The sequence below is a fragment of the Diadema setosum genome, chromosome 9, assembly GCF_964275005.1.
Source record: "Diadema setosum chromosome 9, eeDiaSeto1, whole genome shotgun sequence".
Lineage (NCBI taxonomy): Eukaryota > Metazoa > Echinodermata > Echinoidea > Diadematoida > Diadematidae > Diadema > Diadema setosum.
The window spans coordinates 15,371,714-15,393,260 of NC_092693.1; the positions used below are offsets into that span (position 1 = coordinate 15,371,714).

A 21,547-nucleotide genomic window follows, 5' to 3' on the forward strand; every position below is an offset into this window, starting at 1 on the left:
AATGCTTTCAAATCACAACGAACGAGGATGATAGCATATCTAGCTTCACTTCGCATAAGGACTCAAGAAACTTCATAAAAGAAGAAAGCAAGCATAAGTTCTCCACAGGTGAACTTGTTAATCAAGCGGAATTGTAATGGAATTGCATTGCTACATTATTTTGAAATATAATATGTGAGCCTCCTTATGCCATCATCCACAACGGCGGATCCAGAGGGCGCGCCCCCTCTTTTTTTTTTTTTAACAAAAGAAATAAAAAAAAATTGGGGTACGTGCACCTCCCTTTAATTTTGCAACGGCGTCTCCCCTTTACGGAATTCCTGGGTCCGCCCCTGATCTTTGTTCAGTGTACATTAGTAATTTGTTTTGGGGTTTTTCAGAGTATTGTTGCGGGAAGTATTGATTTTGCTCATCTGCTTATGGGCCACAATGCGTTCCACGAATCTACACGTCAATTTATGAACATACTCTACGAGATGTTACAAAAAACATTTCCCACTTTTGATCCCTAATAGTTAAAAAGAACAACAACTATAATATCAGATGACACTGACACTGATATGAGCAATAGCTGAAAAGTGTATTTTTTTTTTTTGGAGGTAATTTAAAAATGAAAGCATAAATCAGTTTCATTAAATTCAAGAATTATTTTCAAGTTAGGGTTCAGATTTTACTCTATTTGCAACCCTCTGTTATACAAAACTTTGCACAAGGGTTAATTGGTGTGTGTGTGGGAGTGTGTGGTTAACATCCAGACAATGGTCGTGAACAATGGCCAGGATCTGAATGCTTTATCATATTCATGAGGAATTCCACAATCACAGCTAGTCTTTATTCATCCTGAAAACAAAACTTAATGCAAGCACATGAAAACATGACCTTTTCATGTGCATGCATTTTACCCTTTACCATGAATTCAGACCAGCAGTACCCATCATGCAGGGCAATCCATCATGAGCATTCATGTGCCTTGAAGCAAGAGACTCAGAAGCCTAGTCGGCAGAGCTATGAAATGGTGGTATTCGTGACATTCATGTCGATTGTTCAGGGTTATTGTAAGTACACACTTACATACACATCATTGGTTACTGCGTAACGTTCAGTTTTCTACAGAGGGCTAAATTTGACCGAAATCTGGAACCTAACTTTAAAATAAATCATTGATTTATTGAAACTGATTTATGCCTATATATACTCAAATCACCTCCAAACAAATTGTACACTATTCAGCTATTACTCATATCAATGACATAACGTTTTTCGGAACTATTAAGGATCAAAAGCGGAAAACATTTTTTTGTAACACCTAGTATATGATGTGAAATTTTGAAATTTATAATCTCCTTTAAACATTAAACAAGCAACGTGCATTGTGGTGAAAAATGCACAAAGCCACGATCAATCAGTCTCATGATTTGTCTTTAATCATGACGTTTAAAGGTAGGGGATACCTTTTACAGACCTCCCAAAATGCAGCAAAACATTAAATAATAACCTTAGGGGACTTGTTTAGGCCACTGCTGAGAAATTTGGAAGTCAACAGTTATCTACAATTTGAATAATGCACAAAACTCAACTACTCAGTAGTTCTGTGTGTCAGCCACACTTAAGCCTTTTTGTTGCAGTCTTCTGTATTTTTTTTATCTATAAACACAAATCTAAAAGTATAAGAGCTGATGTAATAGCATAAAGAGTGTGTGGCAAGAATGTATATAGAAATGTTTATAAGTTTTGATGAACTTTCTTCACAAAATATACATGATGGACACACATGCAGTGCATGGGTCTGCAAAGGTAGCCTAGCAATGTACTGGAATTTACGGTGAGCCCCGAAAAAAAATAATAAATTCAAAATCTAACGGTCAATAAAAATGTACTAAATGTTACCTTCCACTTTCAATATTTTATGGGCGTTTCTAAAATGATACTCTCGTCACTGTATGTATACAACTCTTCATTTAAGGCATGCAAATGGGATTCCCTACCTTTAAGACGGAGGCCCTGTAACAGAAAAAGAAGATTTCCGGGTTGTAAAGGAAGCCAGCGGGGGAGCCTTGTGATCAAATTATGACAATGCCAGATTCCGGAAAAAGGACGAGAGATTTCGTGAATCCCATTGATGCTAATATGCACGACAGTATAACAGAGAAGATTATCCCAGACGGTTTCGGTATAATATGGACCTACTCCAAATTGGACCTTCATCGATCATCAATGATTGATTCATGCACATGTTTTTGTCTAAAGCGTCACAAAGCATTTTAAGCACATGCTTTCCTGCTTTGATATCATTATCACCGCCGACATCCAGCCCTGATAGAAACAAGACGTTGGCTAAGACGCAAGTGTGATGTAAATAAAGTACCATTTTGAAAAGTCAAAAGTCATCTTCTTCTTTTTTTTTTCTTCTTCTTCTTCTTCTTTTAGGGGAATGGGTTGGGAGTTGGTGCACGCTGATAATGTCTGATGATCAGCGCTTGTTCCTGTCAACCTTACGAATTGAATTTGAAAAAAAAAAATGTTAGTTATCAAAGTCCAAAACTAGATTTTCATGTTTTGTGGACCAATATAAATGCGAACCTAAATTGCATTAATTGAACTTTTTTTCAGTTTATGTCAATAAGCTGGCAGTCATCCTTTCATTTTATTTTGATACGTTTTTGCATGCAAACCAATGGGAGAATTGTGAGCACCTGAACCACGGGGCTGAAGCTCCATGCCTCAACCACGGCGACCCCTGATTGTACCCCCTCTCCTGAACACTTTTTCCCCAAACGCTATAGTCCAGATACTGGATTCCCCACTCATTCCCCACACTAACACACGCATACACATGCATGCACCCACACAATGCGCCCAACCGCTGATTGCGACACTCCACCAATTGGTACTCCCGAAAGGGGTGATAAAGTGTACACACAGACACCATCAACGTACGTCCGTACGTATACGGTAAACTGGCACCTCGTCTACAACCACCCTGTCCACTGTCCACCTAGTCTAATGCCATTTCGAATACAGTCCAGGAAGTGGACTACAAACGCTACCATAAATAATATTACAAACAACAATTTAACTACTATAGTGAACAACTTTCGTAGTGCCCACTGTATTATGATATTATTTGCATCGTCATAATTATATTATAGCACATAACTTTGCTCTCGTGCTTGCGCTGTGCTTATTTTGTTTACTTTTGTTTTGCTTATCTGGGCCGTGTTTTATGAAGTGTTATAATTGATTATGATTATTAGTTGATTTCTATCATAAGTCTCTGGCAGCCTGTGTGTTAAGGAAATTTATAATCGATTATTAGTATATCGTTTGATAAAACGGTGCCCTGCGGGTTGAGTTTAAGGAAGATGACAGATAGCTAGACGTGAATGTGTGTCTTGAACATAATTTTGTTGTTGTTCATTTCCATCTGCGAAAGATGGCTGGATAACCCATTCAGCTACACTAAGCTGGTCTTCCATGGGGTCCAGTTATTCAATTAAATCTTTTTGTCTGTGGATCCAAGATTGCAAATCACAGTGCTTTCAATGAGTGCGTTATATACAGTTCGACCATGATTTCTGTGCACCTGGTTAAGTTTACTATCACTAAACGGTCGATATAAATTTGAACTCAGTGTAATACTTGTTACGAATGAGCCACATACATGAGAACACGTAAATTCTAGATTACAATTAATACAAAATTGACCTAATTTAGCCAGCATGGTTTCGCCCATATTTCACGAATCTGTCGCGATGGTATTCGTTCTGATTACGTCTATCTCCTAGATGGATGAGAACCATGCAGTGATCTATTAGTGCAAAGTCATATACAGTGATTTATCGCAAACACAGTAACAAGTTCTGTTCCATTGCACACCTCAGCTTCAACTATGCTATCATGCATTAAGGTAACTTTGGTATATTTTGGACCACGACCACACCCAACGAATTCATCTACGTGGATGATACGGAATGGGGTTCAAAGAAGGCAAACCGTGGGATTGTTCTCGTCCTTTTATCTGCGCCAAGGATGTACTGCAGCTATGACTTCTCGGGTGATCGAGTCATCAGTTGAACGGTCACATACAATACCCCACTGGCCTCGCCTTTTTAAGTCCTCTGGGAAGACACTTAGAAAGTCGTTACGTAAGGGGACAATGACAAGACCCCCTTGTTGTCTTGAGGTTTCCACTCGGCTTCAAAAGAACTCATCGATTTGTACCTCTCTGGTGGACACTGGACTGCGTCACACCTATTACTGAGACCATCCAATGTTCCTTGTAAACCCTCACTCGACGTGCATGAAGGGAGGTTCTCGCACGTCATCCCAGAAGAATTAGCCTACATCGCAATTACACCACATCGCAAGTTTCGTTTTACATCATTTTCTGCACCTTCCCAAGTGAAACAGAGTGAGTAAATGAAACCATGATGTTTTATTGTTTTATATACATTGTATTAGTATATGTATCCATCACATAAAGTAGGTCACTGCATTGAGACGTAGACATTTTGGAGGAGTACCGTGAAAGTAACAGTCCGCTCTCGATGCAGACATAGTCGTGGAGAAGATTTCGTTTCTCTCCACCCCCTTTTTTTTCACTCACTGGACAACACCCATCATCACTCAATATAAAAGAGAACAAAGATAGCTAATATACGTCATATTCATTAATGAAAAAAAATGGATGCTTTTAAGACAAACATCGGATTCACTAACCACCCTTGATCGTCATTATCGTCTCCGCCATGATGTGATCAAGATGTCATGATGCCCACTTTGCGTAGGCCTGAAGGAAAAAAAAAAAAAGGTAAGACAAGAGTGTAGGCTAGGCCTATCTAAATTGTAAGAAGGATACCAAAACCCGATGGAATTCTTTAATAGTTGTTGCTTTTTTTTTCATCCCGCACTGATAAAATAACTTTAAAAAAATAAAAAAAAAAATCGGGGTCTCTATACAGAAAGAGGGGTTTGCACATTTCTGACTGGGCTATTGCTCTCTCCCCGCTGCATTACCGTCATGGGGAGGGATGTGTTTTCAAACGTGAAAAATCAACAGTTTTGTTCACTGGGGTCCCTAATCGCGAGCCTGTCGGGTTCTTTTTTGTGTGTGTATTTTTTTAAACATCATATTGCATATACCCCGGTATACTAGTACTTACTCGCAACTTGTTTAGGACGAGAAGGCATTTTGAGAACTTCGCCAAAAGCGCATTTATGTTAATGGACTCAGCAGAGGTTAAAGGAGAAAAGAAGACGTTTTCCAACACTCCGAAGCACCCTGCCCAGGACAAAGAAGCGAAACTACGATACTCGACAAAATATTACGCGCGTATAGGCCTATAATAGTTACGGGCAAAGTGAGAAACTTTGCAGGTGCATGCAGGAATTTTTCGGGGGAAGTTAAAATTAAAAAAAAAAAAAAAAAAAGTAAAAAAAGTTTTTTCTCAAGAAGTTTGCAGCCAGACTGCCCAAACTACGCGAAGCGGACTGAAATACATGTATACCAGGTGAAACTTAGCGTGTGAAAATGTGCAGTTTCGCGTCTATGTGTGACCAAGGAAATGTTATACCCTCGTTGGTTTGAAAAGACGATCATAGAATATATACGCAAATAAGATAATAAATGAATGAATGAATGAATTATAGTAAATGAATAAATAAATATATGAATAGATGAATGAATAGATAAATACTCTAAAGAAATCGAGTGAAATTTTTTACTCTTGAAGGAGTGAATACAAAAAAGAGTGAATTTAGAGTGAAATTGGAGTGATTTTCGAGTGAAAATGTTCATTTTCACTCGTTTTAGAGTGACGTCAGGGATCACTCCCGAATCTTCGAGTGATCCCTGAGGTCGCTCCAAAATGAGTGAAAATGAACATTTTCACTCGAAATTCACTCTTTTTTTGCATTCATTCCTTCAAGAGTGGATATTTTCACTCGATTTTTTTTAAATAGTAAATAAATAAATTCATAAATGCATAATGATAAGGTGGGTGACCGGGCCAAATGTACAGGTAGTAGAAATATTTCTCAATCACGAATATGGCGCCTTGAGTTAGCCTTTCTCTTTGCAAGTAGTAGCCTTAGAAGTAGCCTTTCTCTTTGCAAATACTTGCCCCTGTAAAACTATTTTAATCTGGTTTGTATACTGTATCCAGCCTTCTGAACTATAACCCAAATAAAAAATTCGACGAACAATCCCTGCATTGTTGCAGTCTCGTGCTATGACTTGCAATGAGGTAGTCTTCTTCCATTTCCGCCAATTCAGTGGAGGATCCCGAGTCACATTGCATCATAGGGTCTACATTACATGGTGTCTGCTTACGATGTCAACTCACATACGGAACATAGGCCCTGGTCTCATTATTGAGGCAATGACGTTGGCCTAATGCAAAGAAAAAAAGGGGGTATATAAGAAGCTAATCAAGGGTGACGGAACGGGGGCACGGGTGCACTTGTTCTCGTTACAAAAAAAAAAAAAAAAAAAATCCGACTTGCTAAAGGTATACCCTCTTTGACTTAACGTATACTTGTTGGTTCTTGAAAGGGATTTTCTTTTTTGGACTTTTTTCTTCGACCCTGACGGGGTATGGCAATTTAAGAAAACACGAAGTCGATAAAGCCTTCAACGGAAGGGAACATTCAAATCCAAATCCAAAGGATGTATTGTATGCTGTATTTAACAAGGCATAATATTCCACTCCAATGGGCCGTACATCACAGTAGCACGAGTTTAACTCATGAACAGAGGCGCGTGCATAACAGGGGCGGATCCAGGAATTCCGTAAAGAGGGGGCGCCTTTACAATATTAAAGGGGGGGTTAAGGGGGCGCACGTACCCCAACCCAATTTTGTTCTTTTTATTTCTTTTGTTTTGACAAAAAAAAGGGGGGGGGATCCGCATAGATCCGCCACTGCACAATTGCATGTACTAGTAGTATAGTCTCAGACCCCATGCACGTAATCTCACGTACAAACTCAAGTGTACTGAAGTGTACGCATGCATTCCAAACACAACAGTAATCATTCGAACTGTATTGTTAATGCTTTTAAGAGCACTTTCCAGAACGAGATTACGAGTATAAAAGTGCTACGTTTACGTTTTGGTCTCAAGCAGTTATTATTATCTAAGACGACATGTTTGAATGAGATTGGCTCGTAATTGGAAGGATCAAGAGCAGCCGAGGATATACAATCCTGATCGATGAACAGGCTCTGACATACTAAGCATCGTTCCGGAAAAGTAAAGTACTATAGTAAGTAAAGTAAAGTAAGTTGGCCACGTGAAACGGCGGTCGTTGTGTATGATCAGGGTAGACAGAAAGATCTGTCCGGAGGAGTCTTTTATTTTTATTTCTGCCAGTATACCTCCGCCAAAGGAGGAGGTTATGTTTTCGTTACCGTTGGTTTGTTGGTTTAATAATTGTTTGTTTGTCCGTGTGCAAAATAAATCAAAAAGTATTTAACAGATTTTGTATGAAACTTACAGGAAAGGTTTAAAATGGCACAAGTATAACAGATGATTAAATTTTAGTTGTGATCCAATTTTTTTTTTTTTTTTTTTTTTGGGGGGGGGGGAGATTTATGAAGGATTTTTTTTTTTTTTTTGCCGAAGAACTTCGGAGTTCAAGCTGCGCATTTTTGAGGTTTTCATAATTATGAGCACTAAAGTGCGTGCTCCATTTTCTCCACTTTATGCTAATAGGTATTTACAATGTTTTGCTTTATACTATTGAAATTGCTTTCATCTGCGTTATTGTTGCCCTGCTTTTTTAACTGTTTTGTTTGTCTTGCTTCTCTCTCTCCCTCTCTCTAACTCTCTTTCTCTCTCCTGGATCCTGCACCACTCTGTAAATTCTGTTTATTTTGTAAATAACATGCAATTTTCTGTATATACATATATATATACATTATAATTTATATAATTAATTAACTGATTTTGTCTGTTACGATGTTTGCTCCAATTTTCTTCCGTGGCCTGACTTGGGGTGGCATAGGAAGATAAAAAAAAAAAAAAAAAAAACATTGTCATTGTCATTGTCAAACCATTGTCTTTGCTAGGGATAGGCGCGCCGCACAGCTGAGGGTTTATGACGTAACAAAGGCTTCTATTCTGGGAAATCGGGCGATTTTTCAGCATGGGATTGTACTAGTACGTAGTAGGCGTGGAAATCACTGATCTCTACTGAGTCCGAAGAGCTTTTCACTGGCCCAGTTGGGGTGGAGATGAGAAAAATCTCTTTGGGAAGGAGCAAGATCATCTGTGGAAAGTAGCTGCTTGACGGATGTCTGCGCTCTCAGAGTGCTTTTCTAGTTTATATATATAAATATGTATATATATATATATATATATATATATATATATATATATATATATATACTTGGTGATTCTATCCTTCTATGAAGAGTGCTCGATATCCTCAAAGGAAGAGCTTTAGACAGAAGTATTGCAACAAGTTCACTCGGTTGACATCAGGTTCATCCGTATTTTATTGCTACTCGGAGTTTCATGCCACCTTCATTTAGGGGCAATCATCAGGTGGCATGAAACTCCGAGTAGCAATAAAATACGGATGAACCTGATGTCAACCGAGTGAACTTGTTGCAATACTTCTGTCTATATATATATATATATATATTAAATGAAATAAGATATTAATGATAATAAGAATAAGACTAAGACTAAAAGAATAATAAAATAAAAGATATCTTTTATTTTATTATTCTTTTAGTCTTAGTCTTATTCTTATTCTTCTTATTATTATCATTAATATCTTATTTTATTTTATTTTATTTATTTATTTATTTATTTATTTATTACGTTACCGCTGTCCTGTGCTTATACAGGAAGGGATCCGTGAAGCCAGACGCAGTCTCCATGATCCACGGAACATATCCCAGACAAACAGACCGATCTTTCGGTCAATGATCAGGGAGGTGGCCTCCCTGGTTTGATCAACATGATCAAGGAGGTTCTACGCGAGCCCAAGGAGGTACTAGGCGCGCCTACCTCCCTGGTTTGATGCAAAATAGTTGATAACTAAGCGTCTTTGATGCAATCCTTTTGGGAGCGCGCACCAATCCCACCAACCCCACCCCGTCCGTACTGAGCATTTCACGTAACATGTACACACGTGATACATAGCAAAGCATCAGCAGAATGAATGAATGCTTTTTTTTCTCTGATGATGCGTGCACTACACGTGGGTTGCAGTAATAGCGTGAAAAGCAAAGGCCCGGATGGCAAAACAGACACCCACCGCGTACCGCGACATTTATGAAATGTATGCTGCCATGCACAGAAGCCCTCGTACAACACTTATAAACCACGCAGACCAAGAAGAACCCAGCGAAAAGCCACCTAACGGTTAGATCTAGAGCCTAATGTCACGTAATGAGTATACTAGTAGTGGTATCTATTCGGTGATGTTCTTGTTACGAGGCAGACTACCGTCATTCGGAAAAACACAAAGAGGCAATCTCAACGGAATTCATCTCTATAGGGCCTACTCTAACAACTCCCGATCTTACGTATATGTACGACCAAGTACAGGTCGTAGACGTTACATCAGCAGCTCACGTCGCGTCACAGACTTGCTAGCGCCTGCAGTTCAGCGGGCCCTTTCACTGCTGCGTGAGGAGTGTCGAGTGGAGGTGTTTGCCGATGATGAAGCGAGCGCGGGGAACCGGACGTTGTCTGACGAATGGCGACAGCCATGCCGTGAATGGCGTGGATGGACATCGCCTCATCACTGGCAAGCAATTTCGAAGAGAATTACCTCAACATCTGCCTGTACAGGTATGGTGAAGAGTTTAGCAGTGAATAAGAACGAGAGTTCTTACTTCTAGTACCGGTATAGGGCCTACCGGTAAATTATTTATCATGAATCTCTTATCATGAATCTCGATATTTCGTGCCTGGCGAGCCCGCAATCTCGAGTTTTGTGAATTTGTGCTATTTAGAGACCTAGATCTACATTCTGCAACAATAAAGTTACTTTATCATCATTACTTCATTTCATTTTTGTGAGATGACGATCTTGGTCATGGCCGTGCGCAAGAATCTAGCTGCGTCAAGAATGTAGTCAATCATTTGGGGAAATTTAGCGAGGAGGCGCGTCGACCAGTCCAGTGACAGTGTAGTGACCGTGTGTGTGATCTGAGTTGAGCTGAGGTCCGGGTTTTAAGGGTACAAATTACTAGTATCCCCACCCCTCCCCCCAGCCTCCCACACGAGGGGGCATTTTCAATTTTAGAACGAAAATCCAATGATCTGGCACACTCTCCTTGGTGGAATACTTGGAAAATTGTCATTAAAAAATATGAATAAAAATTGATATTCAAAGACAGTTGTGCAATTGTGAATGGCTAAATTGTATCTTTTTCTGCATCATCAGATTTCTTATATTAAAAGCGCATATGAAGATAGAGGCCAAGAGGTATCTAGGGAACATGTTATATGTGCTATCAGTTTATGGGGCCCCTAAACTTGATAGTTTTATTATTATTATTATTATTATTATTATTATTATTATTATTATTATTATTATTATTATTATTATTATTATTGTTATTATTATTAAGTGTATGGACATCATCTATGGACAGAAGGGGATGTCATGTCATATGAGAGGGTAATTACAGTATGGTATTCCTTCCAACACAAGTGAGTGTTGCATTTTTAGAACTGAAATTCAGTGAACTGGTGCACGTATTTGGGTGCATATTTTTTGGAAAATTTTCAATGAAAAATTAAAAGAGATCATTATGTTAAGGACTAATTTACGGTGTATTTTATCTATTTTTCCACACGTTCATCTTCATTGTGTACTAAGTCTATGGAAATGGGCTAAGCAGGGGGAGGGTGTACGTGTTGGACAGGTTATCCCCCTCCCACACAAAGGGAGCTCATATTTTGATGAATGAAATTGAACAATCTGTTGCACACGTTCTGGGGAATACATTTAGAAAATTTTCATTTAGTAAAATGAAACATAGATATTCAGGTCAATGTAAATGGTTAATCGTGGTACAGGTGTATACATATGTTATAGCTTGTTTCTTGTGTGTCTTCACTGTGTACTCAATCTGTTGAGACACATAACACTTAGCAATGACAAAATGAATGGTAGTGAACAGAGTGGTCAACAGATCATGATAGTGCCATATCGCAATAGTCGAGGATAGTGAGGTGCGAGAAATGTAAAATTAACACAAAAAATAAACAAAACACATAAATTCTTCAGTTGTTATGTGATATTCTCAGTTACCAATGGAATTATTTGAAAATCATATTTATATGTGAGTCCCAAGAAAAAGAGGGGGTTGAAAATTGCTGGGGGGGGGGGGGGGGGAGTAAAACAGTATGTTCTAGGCTGGATTTGACATATTTCTATCAATGCATTATGTTATCATGAATTCTGTGATATTCTAGCTGTATGTGTGTGGCATCTGAGGATTAGAGAATGTGATGAAACCAATTACATTGGCATACACATGCACACACACACACACACACACACACACACACCATACATTATTTTTTCTCCCTCCCATAATGGCCATTCAACCACTGAAATCTCATCTGGAGATATGCATGCATGCCGTGTAAAAAGATGTTTTCTCATATCAGAATAAGGCTCATTCAAAAAGGAAAGTAAGCCACATAGTGCCCTACATGCAAAATACAATAAAGTTGTACTGGCAAATTCCACTCGAGAGTCCGTCCACTATGAGATAATCAGTTGTACGGTGATCAGCAAGCCGAACAGATGGCACTCATGCCATACCGGTGGTTAGGAGGCCAGATTCGTGCAGATGTGTCGATAACATGCATATTTTCATCATAATTCATGGAACCCTGCACTCATAATCATATAGTCTGATTTGATGCAAATATGTCAATTGTTTACCATGCCATATACTCAATCATCAGTCCTGTTTACTAATGTAAACACTTTTTCGTTTTCTCATCAAAATATAAGATAATGTTTTTAATGAAAATGTTCTTTTTTTGCCTCCGCCACAAAGTGGTGCCGGAGGCATTATGTTTTCGGGTTGTCTGTCCGTCCATACGTACAGGTACGTCCGTCCGCATTCGTTTACGCGATAACTTGAGTAATATTGACTGGAATTTTACCAAACTTGGTCCATGTATAAAGTATGATGGGGCAATTAATTGGTTAGATTTTGGGTGAAATCTGCCTAAGGCCAAAGGTCTAAGGTCAAGGTCAAATCATGAAATGTATCCGTTTACGCGATAACTCAAGACTGGATCGAGCAAATTTCACCAACCTTTGTCCGAGGATGATGTATGATGGGACAATTACTTGATTAGTTTTTTAGTGAAATCGGACAGAGGTCAAAGGTCAAAGATCAAGGTCAAATCCTAAAATTTATCTGTTTACGTGATAACTCAAAACTAGATGAAGCAGCTTTCACCAAACTTGGTCCAAGGATGATGTATAATGGGGCAATTAGTTGAGTAGATTTTAGTGACATTGGTATGAGATCAAAGGTCAAAAGGTCAAGGTTAAAATGTTATTTTCCCTATATCTATGCAATGCCCAAATTTATTTTCTTGAAACTTGGAGTAAACATGTACTCCTGCGTAAAGATTCTCCAGAGAGAGTTTCATGTCTTAAGGTCAAAGGTCAGAAGGTCAAAAGTTAGGTGAAAAATGTTACATTTTCACTTTTCTCACTAATGGTTGCATGTATCTTCATGGAACTTGGTACATGCGCATGTACCTACTGGCAGGGATTATCTAGGGAATTTAGAGGTCGTGGGTCAATAGTCAGGGGGTCAAAGGTCAAGGTCAACTACTCAAAATTTTACTATTTCCCTCATACTAGTATATAATGCAGTGCTTGAATTATTAGTTTTAAAACTTAATATATACATGTATAAATTACCTAATGGAGATTCTCTGGGAAATTTCCAGCCTGAAGGTCAAAGGTTAAGGGTCAAAGACCAGGTTTAAATGCAAAAATATATATATATATTTTGTACTGTAATTACACTCTATCTTCATACCTTGAAAATTACTCAATGCATAAACTTAAGGGTTGGTCAGAAGTCAAGTAAAAATCCTCACTTCCCCAATATACATGTACCTGCACTCTTAAACAATTATAGCAAAGCCAGTTCAAGGAAAGTGAAAATTTAAGATATTTCTGACAAACCTGTCATTTCAATATTTTGCCAGTTATGTGAAACTGTCATCACACATTGTGAAGACATTGTACTATACACCTATTGGAAGAATCATGCATTATGGCGGAGGCATCAGTCACCATAGCGACATTTCTAGTTTCTGAAATAATAAACCAGAAGAAAGCTACCCTTTGAGCCTAAAAAGGGTTGTATCCAGCAGTGTAAGTTGTATCCAGCTGTGTAAGCTGATACTTTTTTCTTTTCTTTTCTTTTTTTCATGAACTGACATGTCTGATGCAAAGGGTAATCTATCCCAAAGTAGGTTAATGAGAAACATTCAAGTGGGAAACTTATGCAGCAGTCACTATTTTCTGCTCGGCCAATTTCAATGAATCCATATTTTTAGCAAGTGAGCTATTGGGATCACCCATCGTCTGGCATTTGACGTCTGGTATACACATACATTTTTTACATTTTCAGCTTCTTCTTGAAAACCCCAAGGCAGATTTTCACCAAACTTGGCAGGTAGCATCCATAGGGGAGTAGACTCTCAATTTGTTGAAATGGGCACCATACACCCTCTCCAGGGCCCCTCATGGGGGCCCAAACCCAACAACAATTAAAGAATCTGACATATTTTCTTCTCTAAAACGAAGAAGGGATAGAGAAAAGGAATGCTATGAGTAAGTATATTGATGACTGCAGTTGTCAAGTTTTTTCATGCCAGGTCCAGGGGTGCCCCCCATAGGGCCCTCAGAGGGTCCAAATTGGGGCCTGAATTTTACATATATCATCTTCTTGCACAAAGCATTGTCAATTTACACCAAACATGGCAGGGATTGTTGGTAGTGTGATAGAATTTGTACAGATGAGCACCATTCTCCACCTGGGGGTGGGGGGGGGGGGATGGGGAGGGGAAATAGACAAAACCCTCAAATTAAGGAATCTTTCCAAACTTCTTTAAAGTTTTTAAGTGATAAGCTTAGTTGGGGCTATGGGTACAGTTAGATTGGTCACCATAGTTTCAAGTTTGTTAATGGCAGGTTTGGGATGGGACCACGGGGGTGGGATGGGGAGACCAACTTGGGGCGAGTTTTCTCTTCAACCTTCTTTAAAATACAGTTGTTGTTGTTTTAGTTTTTGTTCAGATGTATCCAATAGTGAATTTTGTCATAAGTTCCCCAAAACACACAGACAAAGTTGACTTCCTCTCATAATACATGTGCGTGTAGCACATTGTGCTATCAACGTCTTTCTTAAGAAAATGCACCTTCTAAAAAAGATACTCATTGTGTTATGTCTGAACAAGGAGCTATTACACAATAGCTCCTTGGTCTGAACAACAGACAGCATGTACAATGACTGTTAGTCACAAACAGTCATATGATCACAGCTGGTACAGATGTATGTGATGTCTTAGGAACATGCTTGCTAGCTGACTTTTGAATTGTTAAATTGTTAAAGTCTCTTGCCATTATTGCTTGTATTTTACTAGGATTTATAGAACCCGGTATGTTTCCCTTTTAGAGCAACTTTTGCCTATACAATGTAAGTTCCTGGTATAAGTCCGTGAGAGTCAACAGGATTAAATGTTGGTTCCAATTGATTTCTCAAGCTATTGTTTAGTAGAAAACAATAGAGTGAAACATAAGTGAGCCTGTTGATAAATTGAATCTCCTCTAAAGATTATTTGCCAATGTCACCTGGCTGTAGTCTTATGGCTGTGTCTTGCCAACAGCATGTTTTAGTTTTGCTGACACACCGAAGTGCCTTGAGACATTTCATCATGCATAAAGTCAAGGGGTGGTGCTTCTCATGGCAGAACTCCAGATCCAAAGGGGATGTGCTATCCCATTTCAAGCATTGAATGCTGAATTATTGTCCCTGAATGATGTGGAACCAGAGGCTGTGTTACCACAGGGGAAAAATGCTAGAAAGAATGTCAATTAGTGTGTACATGTACTAGGCCACAGACAATCCTTGATTTGGCTTGGAGTTATGTTTAAGTAGTTTCCTTTATTCCAGGGAGGTGGAAGAGAGAAGGTCTCTTCCACCTCCCTGTTTATTCTAAGTTTCTCACATTGGAATACTCCCCCTCCCCTTCAATAATAATGTGTTGCATTTTCTTCTGGAAAAAAAAAATATCTAGAAAACGAATATCAGGGCTGGTGGACCAAGTCTAGTTTTCAAAGAAAAGGACAGAGAAGGAATATTTGTCCTTTTCATTGAACTTTGAGTGTTTTCACAATGTTTAAGCTTGTGTATACCAAGTACCGAAAGTTCCAGTAACAAGTGGTGGAGGTGGAGAGTTTTTTCCATTCACTTTCCCACCCATGAACAGCTTGTGATTGCAAACTAAATCCTTTTGGCTTTTGTTCCCTTCTGTATTGTTTGCTTGGCACTTAGTTTCCCCCAGTGTCAGAAAAGAATTGGGACTGTTTGCTATGCAAGAGGATATGAAAGAGGGGAAATGTACAATGTAGTCCTTTCTAATGCCAGAAGTCCAGTAGCTTTCCGCTCTGTTTGAGTCCAGAATTAGTGTAATCTCTTTTGTCTCCCCACTGATTCAGAACTTTCTTTTTTACGTAACAGACAAGGCTGCTCCAAATGAAGCTGTGTGGATCTTTACTGTTTATGGAATGGAAAACATCAGAGGGCAGCAGCCTAATAATGAACATTGTTGGAAAGAAGAGAGATAGGTGTAAGGTGCGCGCGCACTCACACACACACATACACACAAACACACACACACACACATGTAAGGCACAACATCTCATTACAGTATTTGTGGAGGAGACTAGCTTAACCTTCTTAGAACCCAATTGGGAAAAAGTGAAGAAACTCATTGCAACATGGACTGCAAAAAATCAAAGGATGGCAGAATACTGACGACAGGATATTGACCAGCTAGTTGTTGTTTTTTCTTATTTATTTGTTTGTTTTTCCCATAGAAATGTGAGAGGTTTCTGTGTTTTGAAGTAGAGTTTCTTTTGCCCCATGTGCAGGCTTCATTTGGCATATTTGTCCATGTAGGCCTTATTTATAATGTGAGAATCTCTCTTCCACCTCCCTGGCCTTACATTGCCCTACTTGTCGTTTTAGAAAAAGCAATGGCCTTGGTGCCCTTCTGACCAGAATTAGCTGCCCTGTAAAAGTGGCCTTAATGCCCCTTGACATTTTTAGGTACCCATGGCCACTTTGCCCCAAGATGAAAGTGCCCTTTTAGAAATGGCCTTGACCATCAAAAACCTAATTTCAAACTTTTACAGTAAACCTCCTGTAAGTTGACCTTGCGTAAATGGAAAAGGTCCCTAGATACCCACTATGCATTTTGATGAAATGTTTCCAATGTCTGCAGTGTAAGAAATTGAGTTTGTGTGTGTGTGTGTGTGTGTGTGTGTGTGCTATTACTGATACGGTTTTGTGTATGATCAAGAATATTTTTTCATCAACTCTGAATTCTTGTGACTGTGATAAATGCATACTCTTACACTGTGCGGAGGAAAAGTTTAATTATCTGTTGTATGTGAAATGTTGTTTTCAAAAGTGTTAGTGGTAAAGATTTATTTTTCTGCTGACGTATGATAGATGTGACTTCGTGTCAGAATTATTTATTTCTTCATAGAATAAACTTTGAAAGAGTGTCTTAGTCTAAGTTTTTGTAAACCCAAAACAAGTGAGAAATACCTGAAACTGTTTGAAGAGCATCATAATTACATACATATGGTCACATAAAAAATCCACTGTTTTTTCCTGCACGACACCAGGTTAGATGATAAACTTACATTCATATGGTTTTCGTTTTTCTTTTATTTCACTTGAAATTCATTATTTTCTTTTTGCTGCTTTAAATGCCTCCCCTCCCCCACACCCACGCACCTCCTTTATTGTTGCTAATAGAAAATGAAATACCTGATGAATCAATTGCTTATCATCTCATTTTAATCGCATTGTGCAACAATGTTTTGTTTGACATATGCAGGAAGACAGTATGGACCTGAACGGATCAAGTACCAATGGCACTACCCAGAACAACAATAATGTTGGTGAGATTTTTAAGGTGCTAGTGACGGGTGGTGCAGGCTACCTCGGGACAACCATTGTACCGATGCTGCTGCAGAGAGGCCACCAAGTAAAAATCTTTGACAGGCTGAGCTGGGGGGTGTTACCCATGCTATCATTTGTGGGCTCTCCAAACCTCTCTGTCATCAAGGGTGACGTATGTGACGCTGATCAACTTGCCAGGGAGATGCAGGACTGTGATGTCATCATCCACCTTGCAGCCATAGTTGGGTATCCCGCATGCGAGAAAGACCCTGACGAGGCCAGGCAGGTCAACGAGGAGGGCACGGCGAATATCGTGAAGAATCTCCGCCCCGACCAGCGACTCATCTATGCCTCCACTGGCTCGTGCTATGGCGCTGTCGAGGGAACCTGCACCGAAGAAACCCCGATCAGCCCCCTGACTCTGTACGGGAGCACCAAAGCGAAAGGGGAGGAACTGGTCCGGTCAGTCGGAGGGGTCGGTCTCCGTCTGGCAACAGTGTTTGGCATGTCTCCGCGGGTCAGACTTGACCTCCTTGTCAACGACCTGACCCACAAAGCAGTCACCTTGAAGCACTTTGACCTCTACCAGGGAGGCTTCCGCAGGACTTTCCTCCATGTGAAAGATGCCGCCCGGGCTTTTCTTCTGGCTATCGACAACTACAAAACCATGAGTGGCAAGGCATACAACGTTGGCCACGAGTCCATGAACATGACGAAGCGTGAGGTGGCGGACACCATACAGGAGCTGGTTCCAGAATGCAAGATCACCACGTCCAGCAGCGGCGAAGACAAGGATAAGAGAGACTATGAAGTTTCCTATGCAAAACTGCGAAAACTTGGCTTTAAGCCAACGCTTACAGTCAAGGAGGGTGTGCAAGAGTTGCTCAAGGTGGTGCCATACATGACAGAGAATGAAATTCGTGTTGCTCGCAATGTTTAATGTATGTTTAATGCAGTGATTTGTAGTATTCCTGCAAGAATTACACTTCCAATAATAGAATGTATAGAGATTTCCATTGAAATGTCTAATAATGTGATTCCCATTTAGAAATTATTAAAAAAAAGAATTGCTGTTAGAGTGTAAAACACCAAATACATTTTCATGAGAGAGATATGCTGAGTATGTGTATGTTTTGCTTTTTCCTCTGTGTAAGAATGTCTGATATTTAATTTTCAAGGTGCACAGTAATTTTTATGCATAGACTTTAATAGTAGTTTTCACATAATCATGGCCACTTCACCGTCTATTATGTGTGGAGACTACAATCCCATATTTCCAAGCTGTCATTGTGGGGGGTTCCTAAATTTCTTCCTTTGTAATGATCTATTTTTAGGTGAACTTGTGTGCTAGCTGAGAGCAAAATATACTGTCCTTGTTTGAAAGTCCATGAAAGCTCTCTCCGTGAAGTTAATTTTCGTTAAGTGCCTGTAATGTTTGCAGTCACCAAAGATACCTGTGATTCCATGTAAATATCACATTATGAAGTACTTGTGAAGACACATTTGGTGGTGTGCTTTGAAAATTCTCTGAGTTGATTTCTTTCCTGTGCAGTGTGAACATGAAGCTAAGAGGGACGGAGTCTCTTTTCCTAGGACATATGTGATGCAGCAATTCACACACAATGATATCTTCAAGGAAGTTGCAGTTTATAGAAAATAAGAAGAGGGACTGCAAAACTGAGGCTCTTGAGGGTGCATATCTTTTTCAGTTATTTATAAATAACCATGTCTGGCACAAAGAAAGATTTTTTCCCACTTATCCAAATGGGAATTTCAGCAGGGGCCCTGTAGGTTTAAAAGGCAAATATCCTTTCATTTTCCATGGTGGGCCAGTAAGTTTGCATTGCCTCAGGCAAAGATTGTTGTGAATATTAGGTACTGAAATTGAGTGTGCAGTCAGCTGAATTCTAAACAAATTTGTTATCAGACCTAGGAAACCTGCATTGTATGAAATCATGTATGAAACTTTGGTTGTATTGTGGCATTTGGCAACTTATTGATCGGTTTGGGTGGGGTTGTGCGCATGAGCAAAATATGCAAACTTGGTAAGCCGTCAACTTTATAAAGTGTGTGATAAAGAGTTAAAAGGTTGCCATTCCTTGTGAAAGTCACATGGTTTACTAAGTTTTGTACACATGCACAATTTAGAATCTTGTTGATGTCCCACAGTTTGAAAAAAAGGTGCTCTCTGTGAAAATGAAAAATATTTCAGGCCATTTAAGGGGCAAGTTGACTTGCAAAACTTGTCATGTAGAAGAACTTGATTGATATGCACGAAAAGTCAAAATGCGGTGGTTTTGCATGCTTGGGTAACACTGTATTGAACGAGACAGCATTATTCACTCAAGTGGTAATGTTAGTATGTCAATTTTTCATTTTTTTTTTCTTATAAAATATGAAAGAGCACGTAATTCTAAGACAGATTCAGTTTATACGATGAAAATTGGTTTTGAAATGGCTGAAATATCCAAAACGAAGGAATCATAATAAAAGGTGGGACCCTCCCTTTTAGGATCCCTTTGTTTTACTTTGTTTTTGGATATTGGCCATTTCAGAACAGATTTTCATCAAATAAACTTTGAATTCCTCTTAGAATTGTATGCTTTGTATCATTAACATAAATGCTTTCTTAGTATCTCACAAAAAGTTAAAAGCTCAATCCTCATCTCAACCACTATTGATCCCTTTAACACTGACTTCTGATCTACCCCTGGGGAGAACTGCAGACTTTATAATAGAATGCTATTTCATGACAGTGGTCTATTTTACTCCTTCAGTCTGCAGTATCTCAAAAATAAACTGTCTGTATTACTGTATTTGTTGAAAAGACATGTTCCTCTTATATACTACACTGGGTAAGTGGGTATAAAAATAATTGAGGTTTGTATGGTCCTTTCAACATGAATGTTAGCTACTTGTAGATTAATGAACGCAAGGAAGAAATGGGTGAATGGTGCACTACCTGAATTGTTTCCCATATATACCTGTACAATGAAAAATGATAGATGAACTAAGTAAGGCAGCAGTACTTGTATAAGTACTTCTTATTGTTGTGCATTGCTGTCATGTAGACTTTTTGGAGAGATGGGTGGTATTTATATACTACAGTGGGTAAGTGGTTATAAACACAATTGAGCTTTGTATGGTCCTTTCAACATGAATGTTAGCTACTTGTAGATTAATGAATGCAAGGACGAAATGGGTGAATGGTACACTGTACACTACCTGAATTGTTTCCCATATCTGTACAATGAAAAATGATAGATGAACTTAGTAAGACAGCAGTACTTGTATAAGTCTGTCAAGTACTTCTTATTGCTGTGCATTGCTGTCATGTAGACTTATTGGGGAGATGGGTGGTATTTATTTGTGTATTTGTTTCATGCTTCCATGTGAAATAACTGAAAAGCATTTATTTGGCTGAAAATAGTATGTATATACTGTACATTTCAAATACAGTGCACTCCCATTATAACAAAGTACTTAGGACTGGCAATTTCTTTTGTTATAGCGAAATTTTGTCGTAAACAAACAGTAAGGTATATAAATATGCCTTTATGGTACCTTGGGGACCCAAATTTTTACTTCATTGTAATGAGAATGTTCATTGTAATTGGGGTGCACTGTACCAGGTTATGGTCATTCAAGGTTTCTGTGTATTTGTGTATTTGGTATTTAGTTCAATTTGTTTTTATAAATTATGCCAATTAGTTTCTATTTTTGTACACTCGCACATTGTATACAGTTAACACAATATGTAATGAGAAGTATGGTGGTAAGTATGCATACCTTGTTACTGATATTTTAGCAATTTCAAACTGCATTATTCATCCCTAAAACCTTGACTACAGTCTTTTGCAATGATAATGTTTATATTCTGTGTACTGGCATGATGTGATGAGCAGAATTTCTTAATTGATTAATTAATTATTATTATTATTATTATTATTTTATTTTATTTTTTATTTATTATTATTATTTATTTTTATTTTTTATTTTTTTATTTTTTTTTTTTTTGGCTAGAATCAGCCAGAGCACTATCAAAGAATTTGTGAGGACCTGGGGCTTTTTCCCCGTATGGAAATGTCATGTGATATTGTAAATAGAATGTTTGAAGTTAGGATATTCTATTGTTTAATTATGGAATCAAATGAAATCAAATATGGAAATGTCACCTTTTCCCCACTGAATTTGGCAAAGTCTGAACTTAACTGCACATCCTACAAATTTTGACTCTTGGTGAAATGTTAGATGGAACAGGTTAAATCTATTAAATCTGAACATTCCAAGAGAAATTTACCAAAATTATCTCAACCAAAACTATATCATCCCTTTAATT

At 38.6% G+C, this 21,547-nt stretch overlaps 1 protein-coding gene across 1 annotated transcript; it reads left to right on the plus strand.

The window, feature by feature from the left end:
* The first annotated feature begins 9,670 nt into the window (after positions 1-9,670).
* On the plus strand, positions 9,671-19,244 carry LOC140233127 (GDP-D-glycero-alpha-D-manno-heptose dehydrogenase-like). Its single transcript, XM_072313243.1, has 2 exons — positions 9,671-9,805; positions 17,144-19,244. The coding sequence occupies exons 1-2, from the start codon at positions 9,671-9,673 to the stop codon at positions 18,146-18,148; spliced, it is 1,140 nt and encodes a 379-aa protein (XP_072169344.1). The 3' UTR covers positions 18,149-19,244.
* Positions 19,245-21,547: the final 2,303 nt, after the last annotated feature.

What these genes read in the sequence shown, in the direction of transcription:
- LOC140233127 (XM_072313243.1), top strand. Translation starts at nt 9,671, where the DNA reads ATGATGAAGCGAGCGCGGGGAACCGGACGTTGTCTGACGAATGGCGAC. An exon ending in CTCAACATCTGCCTGTACAG is followed by an intron (nt 9,806 to 17,143) that starts GTATGGTGAAGA and finishes TGACATATGCAG; the next exon opens with GAAGACAGTATGGACCTGAA.